At 40.7% G+C, this 16790-nt stretch overlaps 1 protein-coding gene across 1 annotated transcript; it reads right to left on the bottom strand.

The window, feature by feature from the left end:
- Window positions 1-81: 81 nt before the first annotated feature.
- On the bottom strand, window positions 82-14662 carry LOC115815418 (myosin heavy chain, fast skeletal muscle-like). The gene is made up of 38 exons (XM_030778371.1): window positions 14459-14662; window positions 14222-14365; window positions 13968-14124; window positions 13789-13816; window positions 13533-13644; window positions 13359-13451; window positions 13201-13264; window positions 12709-12807; window positions 12517-12620; window positions 9328-9466; window positions 9086-9204; window positions 8815-8964; window positions 8501-8671; window positions 8100-8406; window positions 7929-8005; window positions 7733-7820; window positions 7404-7521; window positions 7031-7154; window positions 5643-5779; window positions 5298-5553; window positions 4924-5166; window positions 4662-4838; window positions 4315-4460; window positions 4111-4201; window positions 3627-4016; window positions 3409-3535; window positions 3209-3327; window positions 2918-3114; window positions 2652-2835; window positions 2385-2550; window positions 2172-2296; window positions 1751-2059; window positions 1459-1662; window positions 1198-1323; window positions 757-927; window positions 565-669; window positions 347-442; window positions 82-252 (listed from the first exon to the last, which is right to left on the bottom strand). Exons 1-38 carry the CDS (start codon window positions 14660-14662, stop codon window positions 82-84), a joined length of 5838 nt encoding a protein of 1945 aa, XP_030634231.1.
- Between the last annotated feature and the right edge of the window lie 2128 nt (window positions 14663-16790).

Genomic DNA, 16790 nt, shown 5'->3' on the forward strand with positions numbered 1-16790 from the left:
AACAGAACACAAGACAATTTTCTGTCACTTTATATTCTGTAGGTAGTAAAGTTATTAGACCTTATTAAAGATAGTAATCTATTACACAAGGCATGTCAGTGTTAAGTTATCCCAGCATACCTTTCCAGCATCACGGCTCTTGGCTCTCAGTTTGTTGACCTGAGACTCAGCGATGTCAGCACGCTCTTGAGCTTCCTCCAGCTCATGCTGAACTTTCCTGTACCTGGACAGGTGAGTGTTGGCCTGTTCCTCCTGTAGGAAAATAAGACATTTTGCTTGTAAAAAGGTAGGACAATTATTCAGTATGCTTTTTCTACATTGGAAATAATTGTTATATTGCACTTACAGCTTCCTCAGCCTGCCTCTTGTAAGCCTTCACTTTCAGCTGCAGTTTATCAACCAGATCCTGCAGTCTGGTAATATTTTTCTTGTCTTCCTCAGTCTGTGAAGTATCGAAAAAATATCATTTAAAAACACAGACTCACAATTCTGATTTTACACTTTGTTTCACTCTGAGTAGGTGCCATTTGGGATTTTGTAATTGACGTAATATTAATAAGATACCTGGTAGGTGAGTTCCTTCACTCTCCTCTCGTATTTGCGGACACCTTTAACAGCATCAGCTCCACGTTTCTGTTCAGCTTCAACTTCAGTTTCCAGCTCACGCACCTTCATAAGAGTGATGACATTCTCAATCACAGTACAAGTACTTACACCTAGATAGATCATATTTGCGGATTAAACAGTGCCTCATACCCTGGCCTCAAGTTTCTGAAGCTGTTTCTTTCCACCCTTCATGGCCAGGCTCTCAGCCTCATCCAGACGGTGCTGCAGGTCTTTGACTGTTACCTCAAGGTTCTTCTTCATTCTGTCCAGGTGAGCACTGGTGTCCTGCTCCTTCTTCAGCTCCTCTGCCATCATGGCAGCCTGCATTTTTGAAGTGACAGATGAAAAAAAAAGCCCTCAGTTCATCTATGTATCTAGTGATATTATTTATGAATTCAGAATACATTCAACATGGTTAAATACATACAAATATTAATACAGAGCCCACTAAATATATGAAATATTACTTATTCATCATTAGATGTATAAATTATTATCTTGTGATGTAATTTCTGTAATTAAAAAAAACGAAAGTTTTACAATTTTGAAGAGCCCAAATAATCAAGAGGGAGGTTTTACGGTTTTACTGACATCAGTAATAGCTTTCTTGGCCTTTTCCTCTGCATTTCTTGCTTCCTGGATGGTGTCGTCCACCTCACTTTGAATCTGGACGAGGTCAGCCTCAAGCTTCTTCTTGGTATTCATAAGGCTGGTGTTCTAGACAAATATATTAATGTGATTAATAAGTTTTGCTGCAGTTCTCAAAAAATCAGTCAAATTTTCCTCTAATGTTGCATGCTTTATACAATATTAAGATAACAAAAAATGTATATTTTAAACACGGTGATATACCTGGGAGTGCAACAATCCTACACGCTCACTAGTGTCAACCAGTTCCTGCTCAGCCACTTTGCGGCCTCTATCAGTCTGTTCAAGAGCAACCCTAAGCTCCTCAATTTCTGCTTGCATCAGTGTGTTTCTGCGCTCCACCATGGCAACCTGCTCCTTCATATCTTCTTGTCCCCTGAGGGCATCATCAAGGTGAAGTTGGGCATCCTACAATCAGAGCAGGTTAGCATTGGAAATTCTGAATCCTTAAAACAGTGTCTTTCCTAAATGGGCTGAGATTTTACAGAGTATATACCTTGAGCTGCCCTTGGACATTCCTCAGCTGTTTCTGGGCCTCAGCAGCCTGGCGATTGGCATGGCTCAACTGAATCTCCATCTCATTCAGGTCACCCTCCATTTTCTTCTTAACTCTCAGGGCATCGTTTCTGCTCCTGACCTCTGAGTCTAATGTGGTCTGCATGGATTCAATCAACCTCTGACTGTTCCTCTTGATCTGTTCAATCTCCTCATCTTTCTCAGCAAGTTTCCTGTCAATCTCACCCTTCACTTGGTTGAGCTCAAGCTGGACACGAAGTATCTTGGACTCCTCATGTTCAAGTGTACCCTGAGGAAAGAGAATTGCATTGCAACATTTTGAGCTGTAATTATCTTCAAATTTCACATAAACAGTTGGCTTGAATACCAAACCAATGTAAGAAACTCTGAGTCTACATCACCTCAGCTTCCTCAAGGGCACTCTGAATTTCTGTTTTCTCAGTCTCCACTGTCTTCTTTGCCTTCTCCAGTTCATGAATAGTCTTTCCAGTCTCGCCGATCTGCTCAGTCAGGTCGGAGATCTCCTCTGTAGCAATAATAGAGTCAGTAATGAGTGTATGTCAAATGTCTAGTGCAAAAAATTGCTCATGAATAATGAATTCTGAATAGCATACGCTGCAGGTTCTTGTTCTCCCTCTTCAGGGTCTCCAGCTGGTCTAGAGCTTCTTCATATGAGTTCTTCATCTTAAAGAGCTCTGTGCTGAGAGAGCGAGCCTCTTTCTGGGCACCCTCCAGCTCTGCCTGGCCTTCCTCATACTTCTGCTTCCATTCTGCCAGAACCTGTTGTGATCAGCCCATCTCATCAATAATACTGCCAAGTACTTGAAGCATTTTTTGAACCATAAAAAGTGTCTTGTCTGACTATGTTTTCCTCTTTTCACCTTGTCGAAGTTCCTCTGCTTCTTGTCAAGGTTGGCAGCCAGTGCATTGGCCCTCTCCACATCAATCATTAGATCCTCCACTTCACCGTGCAGTCTCTGTTTGGTCTTCTCCAGGGAGGCGCACTTGGAGTTAACAGCCTCAATGGATTCCTCAGCATCCTGCAGACGCTGAGCAAGCTTTTTTCTGGAGAGAAGAAAATATTGTTTAAAAATCTTATGTGAATACCAGCCAATGAATTTCAGTTTGAGAGCTGTCTGTCATTTACTTTGCCTCCTCGAGCTCCTCAGTACGCTGGATGGCATCAGTCTCGTATTTTGTTCTCCACTGAGCCACCTCACTGTTTGCCTTGGACATTGCACGCTGCAACTCCGCTTTGGCCTCCTGCTCCTCCTCAAACTGCTCTCGGAGGAGGTCACAGTCATGGCGTGCTGATTGAACTGCATGAGCCAGGGCATTTTTGGCCTTAAAAAGAAGAGATTCATTAATTACTTGACGTGTTGATTGTGAGATTATTTTGGGATTCATAAAACCTTATCTAGTTTAGTATTGTATTTACCTTGACTTCCTCTTCAATTTGTCTCTTCAGCTCCTCAATCTGCTGTGTGTAAGCTTGCTTGCCTCTGGTCAGCTGGGAAACAAGAGCCTCTTTCTCCTCCAGCTGGCGACTAAATTCACCTTATTGGCCACAAACAGTAGATGTTAGTTTGTAATTAAGTTTAAAACTGGAATTGTATCTTAGTAGCTGTAAACACTCACCATTCTCTGTCTGTAGTCTCGCTCTTTGTGCAGATATGTCATTGAGTTGGCGAACATACTCATCACTCTTGCTCTTTAGCTCACTAAGTTGGTCCTCAAGGGTACGGCACATCTTCTCTAAATTTGCCTAATAAAGAAAAGCATAAAAATAATAAGCTGTACATTTCTTGTTTCCAGTGTGAAGGTCTGTGGTTTTATTTTGAAATCTGTACAAATACCTTTGATTTGGCAACAGCCTCCATGTTGCTAGTCAGGTCATCTATCTCCATCTTGTATTCACTTTTCTCCTTCTCCAGCTTCTGCTTGACACGCTGGAGGTTGTCAATCTGCTCTCCAAGTTCTGCCACGCTGTCTGCCTGCTTTTTACGAAGAGCAGCAGCAGTGGCTTCGTGCTGCAGGGTGGACTCTTCAAGATCACGTCGCAGTTTCTGGAACTCGGCCTCGCGCTTCTTGTTCATCTCAATCTGAGCAGCAGTGGCACCGCCAGCTTCTTCAAGCCTCTCACTGATCTCCTCAAGTTCCCTGGAGAGATCAGCTCTCTGCTTCTCAACCTTAGCCCGCGCAGCACGCTCAGCCTCGATTTCCTCTTCCAGCTCCTCAATACGAGCCTGTGGTGGACAGAAGTTCAGTTTCTCATTTCCCATCTACAATTCAATCTGCACAGCAAGTGTTTCTTTTGAAATGATTGGATCCAAACTTCACCTGGAGTTCCTTGATTTTCTTCTGAAGCTGAGCACCTAGAGACTGTTCATCCTCAATCTTGCTCAGTAGTTGACTTATCTCAAAGTCCTTCCTGTTTGTTTAAGGGAATTTACATATTAGCTCATTCTGATGATTGATACATGATCAATATGATGATTATATACACATACTTTACAGTTTGTCTTCAATGTGACTAATACTTACTTCTTGATCTTCTCTTCTGACTGTTGCTTGTCATTCTCCAGGTCCATTATGGACTCCTGTGCCAATTTCAGATCACCCTCAAGCTTCCTCTTGGCTCTCTCAAGGTCCATGCGGAGCTTCTTCTCTTGCTCCAGAGAGCCTTCAAGCTGTTTCAGTGGATAATTGCTTTGAGTGTTCAGGCAAACGGCTGAACACTTATGGTGGCAATTGTTTTCGACACAGCACTTTACCTTAAAGCTTGGTAGCCTCATATAAATGAACCTCCATCAAATTCTGTGTCTGTTATTGTTAAATCAGTATCATCAACAGATGCATTAGTGTATATGGATTTGAGGGAGGGAACTCACATCATCCACTTGTTGTTCAAGTTTGGTCTTTGATTTAGTCAGAGTATTGACTTTGTCCTCCTCTGCCTGAAGATCATCAAGAGTCTGCTGGTGTGCCTCTTGGAGGGCTTTCTTCTCCTTGGTTAACTTAGCAATGCTCTCATCCTGAGAGGCCATTTCCTCGGTCAAGTTTTTCACCTGTAAGAAAGTGTTTTCTTAGTCATTTGCACCTTTTAAAACTTCTACATTTTTAAAAAGTAATATTTTTTTATGTAATGCTTACCTTGTTCTCTGTGGCATGTTTCTCCTTCTCCACTTTAGCCAAGGTAAGCTCAAGGTCATCAATGTCTTTCTTCAGCTCGGAACACTCATCCTCCAGTTTCCTCTTCTTGGCAGTTAATTCTGCATTGATTTCCTCCTCATCCTCCAGTCTCTCTGTAGTCTCTTTGAGTTTTGCCTCCAGTTGAATTTTAGCTTTGATGAGCCCCTCACATCTCTCCTCAGCATCAGAAAGGTTCTCGACTTCCTGAATGGAAACAGGATATAAATTCACAAATCTAAACTTGATAGCAATCCCTTCATATTAAGTGAGAGCTTATATTGGGTATTTAACAGACCGCAGATCATTTTCGTTCAAAATTTTCTTTGATTACGCACAGCTGCCACTTGTAACTGCAGATCATTTTTCTCTTGCAGAAGTGACACCATCTTCTCTTCAAGCTCCTTCTTCTTGGCCAGTGCTTTTTCCAGATCCACCTTCATCTTCTCATAGTTCTCCTTCATTGCTGCCATTTCCTTCTCAGTCTCAGCACTCTTCAGAAGAGGCTTGATCTTAAAGTACAGCTTCATCCATGGCCAATGTTTCACATTCATGAATGAGCGGATGTTGTATTGGATAGTGTAAATGGACTCTCTGTGAAAATTGACATCAAGGTCATGTAAAGTATTTGTGAGAGACCTTGTATTATATGTCTCAAACATTTAAACATGGAACCATTGTACCTCCTCTCCATCATTTTGACAAATTCTCTTCTCATAAGGAATCCACGACAGAGAGCCTGAGTCATGGTAACCAGCTCAGCCAGTTTTTCATCTCGCATTTCCTCCAGGGTACCAAGCAGACCAGCTTTGAAGAATACCTTTAAAGAGAGAGAGACTGTCAACACACAGGTAGCTTAATTTCTCATGGCTGCCCCTGGAATTTAAAAGATGTTCAATTTCAGTGTCAGTGAAGGTCTTCAGTGATAGACAAATGACACACTCTTTACAAAGGCTGAGTAGTCTCCACTATGAGGTTACTTTTCCTGCTCAGAGGCTCTTTAACAGCCCTCTGCATGATGTAATCCAAGCTGCAGACTCTCTTATGCTATTTCCTTTTAAATGTACATGAGAGACATGAGAATCCATGCCAGCCTATATCCCTGAAACACTAGCTGTCTCAATACAATTACAATTTAGCATTTGGCAGACGCTTTTAGCCAAAGTGACTTATAATCAGTGCATCGGTCGGATTCCTAATACCTCATAAGCAGACATCGCAATAAGACTGAGCGTCAATTTACTCCTTCGTATTGCGCCCTTGGAATTCTTTGACAAACACAGAAACAAGACAAGGTTTTTTTTTTTAAGGAAAGGAGGTTAGGCATTGGGGGATAGACGGGTTCTGAAGAGGTGGGTTTTCAGTTTCTTGCGGAAGATGGTAAGGGATTCCGCAGTCCTAACTGTATGAGGGAGGTCGTTCCACCACCGCGGGGCAATGGCGGAGAAGAGGCATGGTCGGGAGGAGTGGCCGCCGGGTTCCCGAAGTGAGGGGACCGTCAGCTGACCAGAGGTCATAGAGCAGAGGGTTCTAGTAGGGGTATATGGAATTATTAGGGACTGAAGGTATGATGGGGCGGAGCCTCTCATGGCCTGGTAGGCCAGTACCAGTGTCTTGAATTGGATGCGGGCAGCTACCGGAAGCCAGTGGAGCGCAGTAAGCAGTGGAGTGACATGAGAGTGCTTAGGGAGGTTGAATACCAGGCGTGCAGCGGCGTTCTGCACGAGCTGGAGCGGCCTGATGGCGCAGGTCGGTAAGCCAGCCAGTAAAGCGTTGCAGTAGTCCAAGCGGGAGATGACAAGCGCTTGGACCAGGAGCTGGGTCGCCTGTTGTGTGAGGAAGGGGCGGATTCTCCTGATATTGTATAGGGAGAATCTGCAGGATCGAGTGACTGCCACGATGTGACCGGAGTAGGTCAGCTGGTTGTCGAGGGTTACGCCCAGGTTTTTGGCTGCTGTGGTGGGGAACACCACAGATCCCTTGATGCTGATCAATACAGTATTGTACAGCACAATACACAGTAGATACCTAGTAGAGTTACATGTTTATCATGTAATTTGACTGTCTTTACCTTTGTGTGTCCAAACTTGTACTGAGTGTGATCAACATCAATGGAGCCCAAGAGTTTCTCTGAGGCTTTCTTGTTGTCAATGAATTGTCCCTCAGGGATGACACTGGCATTCAAGACTTTATATCTAAATTGCAAAATAAAAGATACTGTTATCATCTTTACTACACTGTATATATATATATATATATATATATATATATCTATATATATATATATATATATATATATATATATATATATATACATATATATATCTTAAAATTTCTTCCACAAACACAGCCACTTAATTCAGCAAGAACGCTCGAAGAGCATTATGTGTTCCATGCTGTAAAGACATGATCTGGTTCTGGAACACTAAAAATGGTAAATGTACCTCTGTTTGAAGTCACCATAGAGGATTCTGCTGGGGAATCCCTTTCTACAGATGCGGATACCCTCCAGCACACCATTACACCTCAGCTGGTGGATAACCAAGAAGTTCTCCATAAGACCTGGAGAAGGGCAGAAAATACTTGCAAATAATGTGTGGCTACTTCCTTTGCCTCACTAGTTATGATTTTAGAGATATTTTTAAAAGAATGATAAGTGATTATGAAAACATTTTCCCCTCAGTTCATACATTCGGTTATCTATTTTTCTCTTTTATTGAACTGTTTTGATCATTTCCACTCTGTTTATAATTTAATTATGGTCACTACTCACCTGGAGTCTTGGACTCATTAGGAATCAGGCAGCGCACAAAGTGAGGATGAGTGCTCCTCAGATTGGTCATCAACTTGCCCAAGTTCTCCTGTGAAACCATAGAATAAGATTTGTTGATTATTTCTTCCCTCTTTTTCTTTTCTTAATCGAGTGACATTGACGATCTTCATCTCAATCTTAATCAAAATATTCTCACCCTGAACAGTGCAGACACTGTCTGGAAAGAGCCACCCTTCTTCTTGCCACCTTTCTTGCCGCCACCACCTCCGCCCTCTATTGGCAAATAATTCCTTGTTATTTATTCAGTTATTAAGAATCTTTGAAACAATAACACACTTATCAAAGGGGTTAACAGTTTTTAGCCTACCCTCAGCACCGGCATGAGATGCATACAGGAAAGCCAGGAGTTTCATTCCAGATTTCTGATACAGCTGTACTACGGAGTCATTCAAGGGGTCCTTGTTCTTGTCCAGCCAGCCAATGATATTGTAGTCAACAGTGCCGGCATAGTGCACCAGGGAGAAGTGGGCCTCTGGCTTGCCTTTGGCAGGTTTGGGCTTCTGGAAACATGCAGATTTGCCAAGATGCTGGTCGTACAGCTTGTTTTTGAAGGTTGTGTCTGAGGCCTTGGGGAACATACACTCCTCTTCAAGGATGGAGAAGATGCCCATTGGCTATAGAAAATACAAATAATGGTGTAATGTCTTTGATGCAGAGATGTGAGTGCTGTAAATGTAAATGGACATGATGTCTTATCACTCTGCTAACCTTCTCAATAAGCTCAATGCAGGCAGCCAAGTCCATACCAAAGTCAATGAATTCCCACTCAATGCCTTCCTTTTTGTACTCCTCTTGCTCCAGCACAAACATGTGATGGTTGAAGAACTGTTGCAGTTTCTCATTGGTGAAGTTGATACACAGCTGTTCCAAGCTGTTGAACTGATGTTTAAGAAGAAGCAGGGTCAGATTTTTTTTTTATTATTCTAGAGGTAAGACCTTCGCACATTATTTGTCTATTTTATTTCATCTCCTAGAGCTTTATAGCATTTGGAAAATTTTATGTGCTTGCATTCAATGCTTACATCAAAGATTTCAAATCCAGCAATGTCCAGCACGCCAATGAAGAACTGTCTTGGCTGTTTTGTGTCCAGCATCTCATTGATACGGACGACCATCCACAAGAACATCTTTTCATAAACAGACTTGCAAAGGGCCATGACAGCATTGTGCACCTAAGTATGAGTATATTACTGAGATGTAATGCTTTTTTGTCTCATCACGTCTTCAGCAGCAATACTATACTCAGTTTTGAAAACAACTCCAGGTATGATTGTCCATGCTGTCCTCTCTCACCTGTGGTACAGTCTGTCCCTTGGTCACAAACTCATTTCCAACCTTCACTCTGGGGTAGCACAGAGCTTTCAGCATATCAGCTGAATTCAGGCCCATGAGGTAGGCGATTTTATCAGCCACTGAAGATAAATTATGTACATGCTCTTGAATATGTGAAATTCAAGACGTCATACTGAATGTATGCTATTATATTGCCATTAAATCAATTTAAAATAAATGATAAAATGAGCACAAATAGTCACCCTCAGTGCCATCAGGCTCAGCCTGCTCCTCTCTCTGCTTCTGTTTAAACTTCATGTTCCCATGATGCATCACAGCACCAGTCAGCTTGTAGATGCCCTGCTTTTCATCAGCGTTGAAGCCCAAGATGTCTATGGCAGTCTGTTGTTCATGGAAAAATGATCAACATGTAAAAGAAATGGAAACACATTCCATGATGAAACATTCCTTCTTTAAAATGATTGACTTGTCCGCTGTCACAAAAGTCAATCTAAAATCTAAAAAAAAAACTTTAAGAGTTGAAAAACCTAAAAAAAAATCCCAAAGTTAAAAAAGAGTAATAGGTAAAGTTAAAATACAGTGGATTGTGGTCAAAAGAGGCTTTAACTTGGATTAAAAACAAATGTATCACACATTCCCTGTGATCTGCCTACTGACGACCTCAACCACTGAAATACTGAAAAATTTTGTCATATTGTATATGAGTATGATCCTCCCTCTATGGGAGTTCGTCATTTATACATGACACTAAAAAAATAACACAAACTCTTCACCAATGAAATTATCCCAAAAACATGTCCCTTGACATTCCCTCTAACCAATAAAATCAAAGTTTATTTAATATGTTTGTAACATTTGTTGCTACAAGGAAGTGAAGGAGACAAGAGCACATGCTGAGTCACATGCATGAGTAGCATGATGGTAAGTTCATTTTAAACAATAAAAGATATAAAAATCATTTACCAAAAAAATATTACTAGATAGCCCAAACTGTTTTCTAACACTTTTAGTCATTTCATATGAAGATTTCTAAAAATTAGTCTTTAAAAACCTTTAAAAACTCCACGTCATGTATAACTGACAAAGTCCTATTAAGGGATAGAAATTTCCATAATGACTCCATCTATTCTTCTATTGTAATGATATAGAGGCTCGGATAATTTACACATATCTTTCTTAGGTTGATGTTTGTAAGTTTTATGGCAGGGTGAAAGGCAAAGCTATGTCTATTCCTGAGGGCTGTGAGGACAGTGAGAGCAGTAGCGATGAGGACAAGGTAGTTGTAAGAGTGGAAGACAGGGATAATGAGCATCAGGTAGACAGCGCCAGTGAGAGTGATGGCAGTGAGGAAGGGAATGAGGAGAATGAGGAACCAGGCAGTGAGGAGAATCCTCAGCCAGGGACAGGTCGTAGGTTGTTGTGGAAGTCAGGAGTCCGTGTCCATTACCCGATCCCTGACTGGAAGATGTGTCTGGCTACAGCAGAAAGGGTGCATTCCCCAACCTATTACTTTAGGCAGATGTTCTCCTCTGAGTGTCTCAAACACATCTTACATCAGACCAACCTTTATTCTGTGCAAAAATATGTTAATCTACCCCTGAATTGTACAGAGAAGGAAATGGAGCAGTTCATTGGCTCTGCCTTCCAGATGTCAATATATGCTGTACCAGCAACACGCATGTGCTGGCAGGCACGCTCACGTATTGATAAAATAGCTGATGTGATGCCAATGAGAAGATGGGAGCAAATCAAAGCAAACCTGCATTTCAATGACAACACCTTGAACTGCAGTACTGCTGATTCAGGCCGTGACCCACTCTTTAAGCTCAGACCTTTTCTCAACTATACGGTTGAGAAAATGAGAAGCATCCCAATGAATGAGCACCTGAGCATTGATGAGCAAATCATCCCACATAAAGGGAAGAGTCACCTGAAACAGTACAACCCTAGCAAGCCCCATAAATGGGGATACAAAGTGTATTTGCTTTGTGACTCAAAGGGCATTGCATACAATTTTGAGTTCCATGTCAGCAAAATTGAGCCAGTCAGAGGGATGCCTGACCTGGGTGCAAGCAGCAATATAGTCCTGCGTGTCGCATCCATAGTACCTCCATTCCAGAATTTCAAGTTATATCATAACAACTGGTTTACTAGCATAGGCCTTGAAATTGAAATGGAAAAGAGAGGCATCCGCTGCCTTGGCACAGTCAGAACCAACAGGTTAAAGGGATGTTCCTTGAAATCAGACATGGAAATGAAAAAATTGGGAAGGGGCTCATTTGATGAGAAGATTGCTACAAGTGAAGGTGTGCAGATAATTGCCAGCAAATGGCAAGACTTGTCACACTTCTCAGCACTTACACTGGTGCTTACCCAGTTTCCTTGGTTCAAAGATGGGACAAAAAGAAAAATGAAACAATCAATGTGACATGCCCCGCTTCTGTCTCAATCTACAATAAGTATATGGGAGGTGTTGATCTGATGGACTCACTAATTGCACTCTATCGTACAAAGATCAGGTCACGCAAGTGGTACATTCGGATCTTCTTCCATGTTTTGGACATGATTTGTGTAAATGCATGGCTACTGTACAGCAGAGATAGTGAGACGTGTGATAGATCACACAAAGGGGAACTCAGCCTCTGAGAGTTCAAGGCAGCCATTGCAGATGTTCTCTGCTCAGAAGGCACAGGCAAAGTCAAACGTGGGCGGCCAAGCCATGAAGATTCTCTCCCAAAGCAGCAAAAAAGGAATAGAGAGTCACTCCTACATCCAGAGATCAGGAAGGATGGCATTACCCACTGGCCTTACTACACTGAAAAGCAAGGCCGATGTAAAAATGACAACTGCACTGGCCAAACACGAGTGAAGTGCAGGAAATGTGATGTACACCTGTGCTTCACACCAAAAAAGAACTGCCTGGTTGAGTTTCATGAGTGACAGATGGATGCATATCAGCAGGGGACATTTCTAACATATCCACTGAGGAGATTCAGCTTATGTTTTGTTACGTGAATTGTCATTGTATATACACAAAATTAATGATTCACAGATTTTTATCTTTATCATTTTTGTTTTGTCAGAAAGATCCTGAAATAAAATGAATGAATTGATTTCTTAATAAAATATGTTCATGGATAATTATGCCATTGTTCATTAATGAATTGCTTTTTACATTGGGAAAACATGAAAAAATATATACCCTAATGGGACGTAGTCATTTATAAATGACAGCACCCCCCAAAAAAGGTCAAAGGTCATTTTGGGAAAGTGAGCACAGGAAATTTATTTTATGCCTAAATACACTTAAAATTAAAGGTCTTTGATTTTTTTTCAATTAATATCCTTTATAAGTCCCATAGAGGGTTAAATCATTTAGAGGCAGATTTTTTTAGATATTGTTCATTAAAAGGAGAAATGAATCCACTTACATCTGTAGCGATGAACTCTTCCACATCATTGATACTTTTCACTGTGATTTCACCTTGACTAATCATCGGGAAATCATATGGATTGGTTGTGATGAGTAATCCCTCTGCAAAAAGAAACAATTTTTAATGTTGTTGTCAGCCAGGTATAAGTAACACATAGTAGCATAACTCTTATTCTTGAACATGTCATACCAATCAGCTCAGGCTTGTGGCCAGTCATGAGTTGGTAGAAGATGTGGTAGCTCCTCTCAGCAGACAGCTGGAATGTTACTCTTGACTTCTCCAGGAGATCTAGAGAGCAGATTTTAATCTGAATACACATTTTATACCAGTATCAAACTGCCAGTTGTCAAACCATTTGCCAAATGTAGCCCTAATGGTTAGAGAAGCGGGCTTGCGACCATAGGGTCACTGGTTCAGTCCCTGGGACCGACAGGAAAAATGCAGGTGTGGGGAGTGGGTGAACAGCACTTTCCCCTCCAACAACATCAATGGCAGAAGTGCCCCCAGCTGCCCACTGCACACTGGCACTCAAGCCCCCACTGCTCCTGCTCCTGGTATGCGTGTGTGCTCCCTACCGGTGTGTGTATAGAATGGGTTAAATGCAGAGGTTAAATTCCCTGCTCACTGTGTGTGCCATCACAGAGACTCTAAATTGTAAGTTATTTTAAGATCTACACTTACATGTCTCAATGTCAGCTGAGGCCAGTTTGCCAGTAGATCCAAAGTGGATTCTGATGAATTTCCCCTGGGAGAGTGACATTCAATTCAATTTCAGAATGGTGGTGAACTTTTTTTTTTTTTTTTACCAATTTGAATATGTGCTCTATATTGTTACTTACAAAACGAGAAGAGTTATCATTCCTCACAGTCTTGGCATTACCATAAGCTTCCAGCAGAGGATTGGCTGCAATGATTTGATCCTCCAGCGACCCCTACAGATCAGAAATGAAATTTCTTAAGCTTTGGTGCCCACTTATCCTATCAAATATTCATTTAGACCTAAATTCACTTACCTGCATTTTTCCTGGGACAGACTCTGCCTTTTTCTGTCCAGACACTGCAATTGTTGCAAAATACTGGATGACGCGTTTGGTGTTCACAGTCTTTCCTGCACCGGATTCTCCACTAGGGGTGAAAGAGGTCCAAAATTCTTTTCACGTAATATTTCAATCAGTGTTTTATGCAAAAGAGCGTCCCTAATTGCATAACACATTTTCCTTTCATTTGTCTTATGATATACAAAATGTTCAGGTTAAGACATTAACTCACGTAATCAGGATTGACTGATTCTCACGATCTGAAAAAAAAAATATATTCATGCACACAAATTTGTTGGTTTCTGTGCAGTCCACAGAATGACATTTTATCTTTATTGAGTGTCTGCATACTTAATTACAGATACTTTTTACAATATTGCAGTTTTGTAATGTGTTTTGTTCGTTTCTTACCTGTGAGCATGAACTGATAGGCATTGTCAGAGATGGAGAAGATGTGGGGTGGGGCCTCAATCCTCTTTTTGCCTCTGTATGCAGATACAACAACTGCATCATACACTGGGAGCCACTTGTAAGGATTCACAGTGACACAGAAGAGCCCAGAGTATGTCTGAAAGTGTGCACGACCACAAAATTGTTTTAATCACTCTGACACATGTTCAAAAGCAGTATACAGGTTCCAACTTCTTCAATTACTGAATGCCTACATAGATCATCCATGCAGCATAACGCTCTTTGAGGTTATACAGCACAGCAGGTTCATTGAGGTGGGTCATCATGGCCATGTCCTCAATCTTATCAAACTTTGGAGGATTCATAGGGTAGATTTCATCTTCTTTTACAGTGAGGGTCTGAATAGGGAAGAAAAAAATGTTGAAATGAAAATAAGCATGTGAGGACAACGTAACAATGATCTTTGCAACGTAACAGTGATCTTTACTCACTTTCCCACACAAAGTTTCAACAGTGGCTTTGCCACCCTCTCTACTCTTGAGAACTCCTTTTAGATACATCTCCTCCTTTTCAGCCACAAAATATGCTGTTTTGGCATCAAAGGGTTTGTTCTGAGCCTCAATCCTCTCCTTTTCTGGCTTCCGGAGGTAAATGGCCGCCGGGCCAAATGCCTCCATCTCCGCGTCAGTGCTCATGATGACACAAGACTGCTAAAACAAAATTTAAAAATGTAGATAAGATTTTGTTTTTAACAGATCTTTTGTTACGTTACTTGAAAAGCTATGCAGTATATTGTGAAACAGCATTGTTTTCATAATCTTGTAGTTCCATGTTTTGAGTGGTTCTGACATAGGGTTAACTACGAAGTAAAGAAAATGCCAAAGAATGTTAAAGTTGTATCTTTTCAAGCATGCAGCACTTTTTACCTTGTTGGAATCCCAGGGAATTCAGGGTTGAAAGTGGATAAGGTATGATTCCTAAAAGATTTTTTTTTTTCAGAACTTTGTCAACACTTTAAACAATGCAACTACGTGAAAAGACAATTATCAAGGTATGGTACGGTCACTTTCTAACTGTGTAACACATAGTATCATACACTGTTCTTGGGTACATACATAGTTGCACAAACATTATAATCCAGTTAAACATGTACTGAATAAAAGTTATAATTACAAACTGACTTAAGCAAATTATAAAAAATTCATATTGCTTATCATATACATTGTTTATGCAAACCCAAGTCAATTCACTCACCTTTGACGAGTGCCTATCAATAGAGCGGTGAGTGAAGTACTTCTTATATAGACACATAAATGTGCACTCAGCAGAATCCATTTGCCTTAATGGGTTGGCCGCATTACATTTGACCATGTATTTTTTCCTGCTATCATTCCCATCGCTAGCAATGTTATTTTTATATCTACCATAAAAAGCATTTGAACAGACAATTCTTCACATGCATAGATTTCTCTGCAATTTTTGTCCTTTTTTCATGTTTCAAGTGCTCACAAAAATCTGCCCTGCAACCCCATGGTTCATAGCGGTTTTCAAAAAATTTCACATCATGAACAGATAGTTAGCCTTGATGAGAACAATCTGCACTACTTTTCAGTCAGCACATTCTCTCTCTCTCTCTCTCTCTCTCTCTCTCTATATATATATATATATATAAAATAAAAAATTTAATTATCCATTACATGAATGTTTGTCATTATTTTTCAGCCATAGGACATTTTAATGTAATGAAATTGCCAGTCTCATGTTTCTCAGTTGAGATCAGTGAATCATTTTATATTTAATGATATGTAGCAATGAAGTGTAGCTTAGTTTAGCTGTGGAGAAGCGCAAATGTCACTGGTTTACTATTACAAGGGCGCTGCAAGATTTACATTGTTGAAAAGATGAACATTGGGGAGCGTCAGCTGTCTTTCCTTCAGCTTACACAGAGGATACCTACGCACAATCTGAACAGACTGTTGTATTGCAGTAAAGCATTAACTAAAGAAACTTCATATGAAATATGACATTAGTGGACAAATTATCGATGAACATCTTATTGTTTTATGTAACAAAATGTGGTAAGAATGTCAGTTGAAATCTTAGAGAAAACTTGTGCATTTGATCGCTTTTAGTGATTACGTCTGTCCGGGTGAAACTGATCACTATAAGCGGACGATCATTGTAACCGATTTTTATTTATTTTTCTTTATTCCTCATACAGATTACCATCTAATTGACATTTATATATTTACTACATGAATATAAAGTAATTAAACGGACAGCGTCGCTACGGAATTTTATGGACTCGTTCAAAATACAGTACCTGCGTAGGCCTACAGCTCAAACGCTTCTCAAATTAAAGTAGTCTACTGTATAAATTAAATTACATAACAGTGTGTAATTCAACTGCACTATAATACAGTACAATACAGTATATAAAATATAGCGTATTGTAGTTCAAATTGTAGTTAGGTTGTAGTATTGTGCGGTTTAAAAATACAGTAACGTCAGTAGTGCAAATACAGGCTAAGCCACGGCTTGCCCCGGGTTTCAGTGTATTTCTCAATTTTTAACAGAATTGAATATAAACCGTAGGCTGGTAGCAGAGCTTGAAATCAAACTTATCCGTAAAATATTCTAAGGAACACCAAGTTTCGCTGCTGCTTCTCGTTGGCTCGTTTTTAGCAGTCTGCCATAAGCTTCGATGACTCTCTGTGACTGGGGGAAAATGACTCTTTTTCCCGTCATGACTTCTGTGCACGCGTAGTGACTGGGATCTTTTTACTGACTCGGATCTTTGAATCTCGTTCAGTAAAATGAACG

Source organism: Chanos chanos, chromosome 6, assembly GCF_902362185.1.
Source record: "Chanos chanos chromosome 6, fChaCha1.1, whole genome shotgun sequence".
Classification (NCBI taxonomy): Eukaryota; Metazoa; Chordata; class Actinopteri; order Gonorynchiformes; family Chanidae; genus Chanos; species Chanos chanos.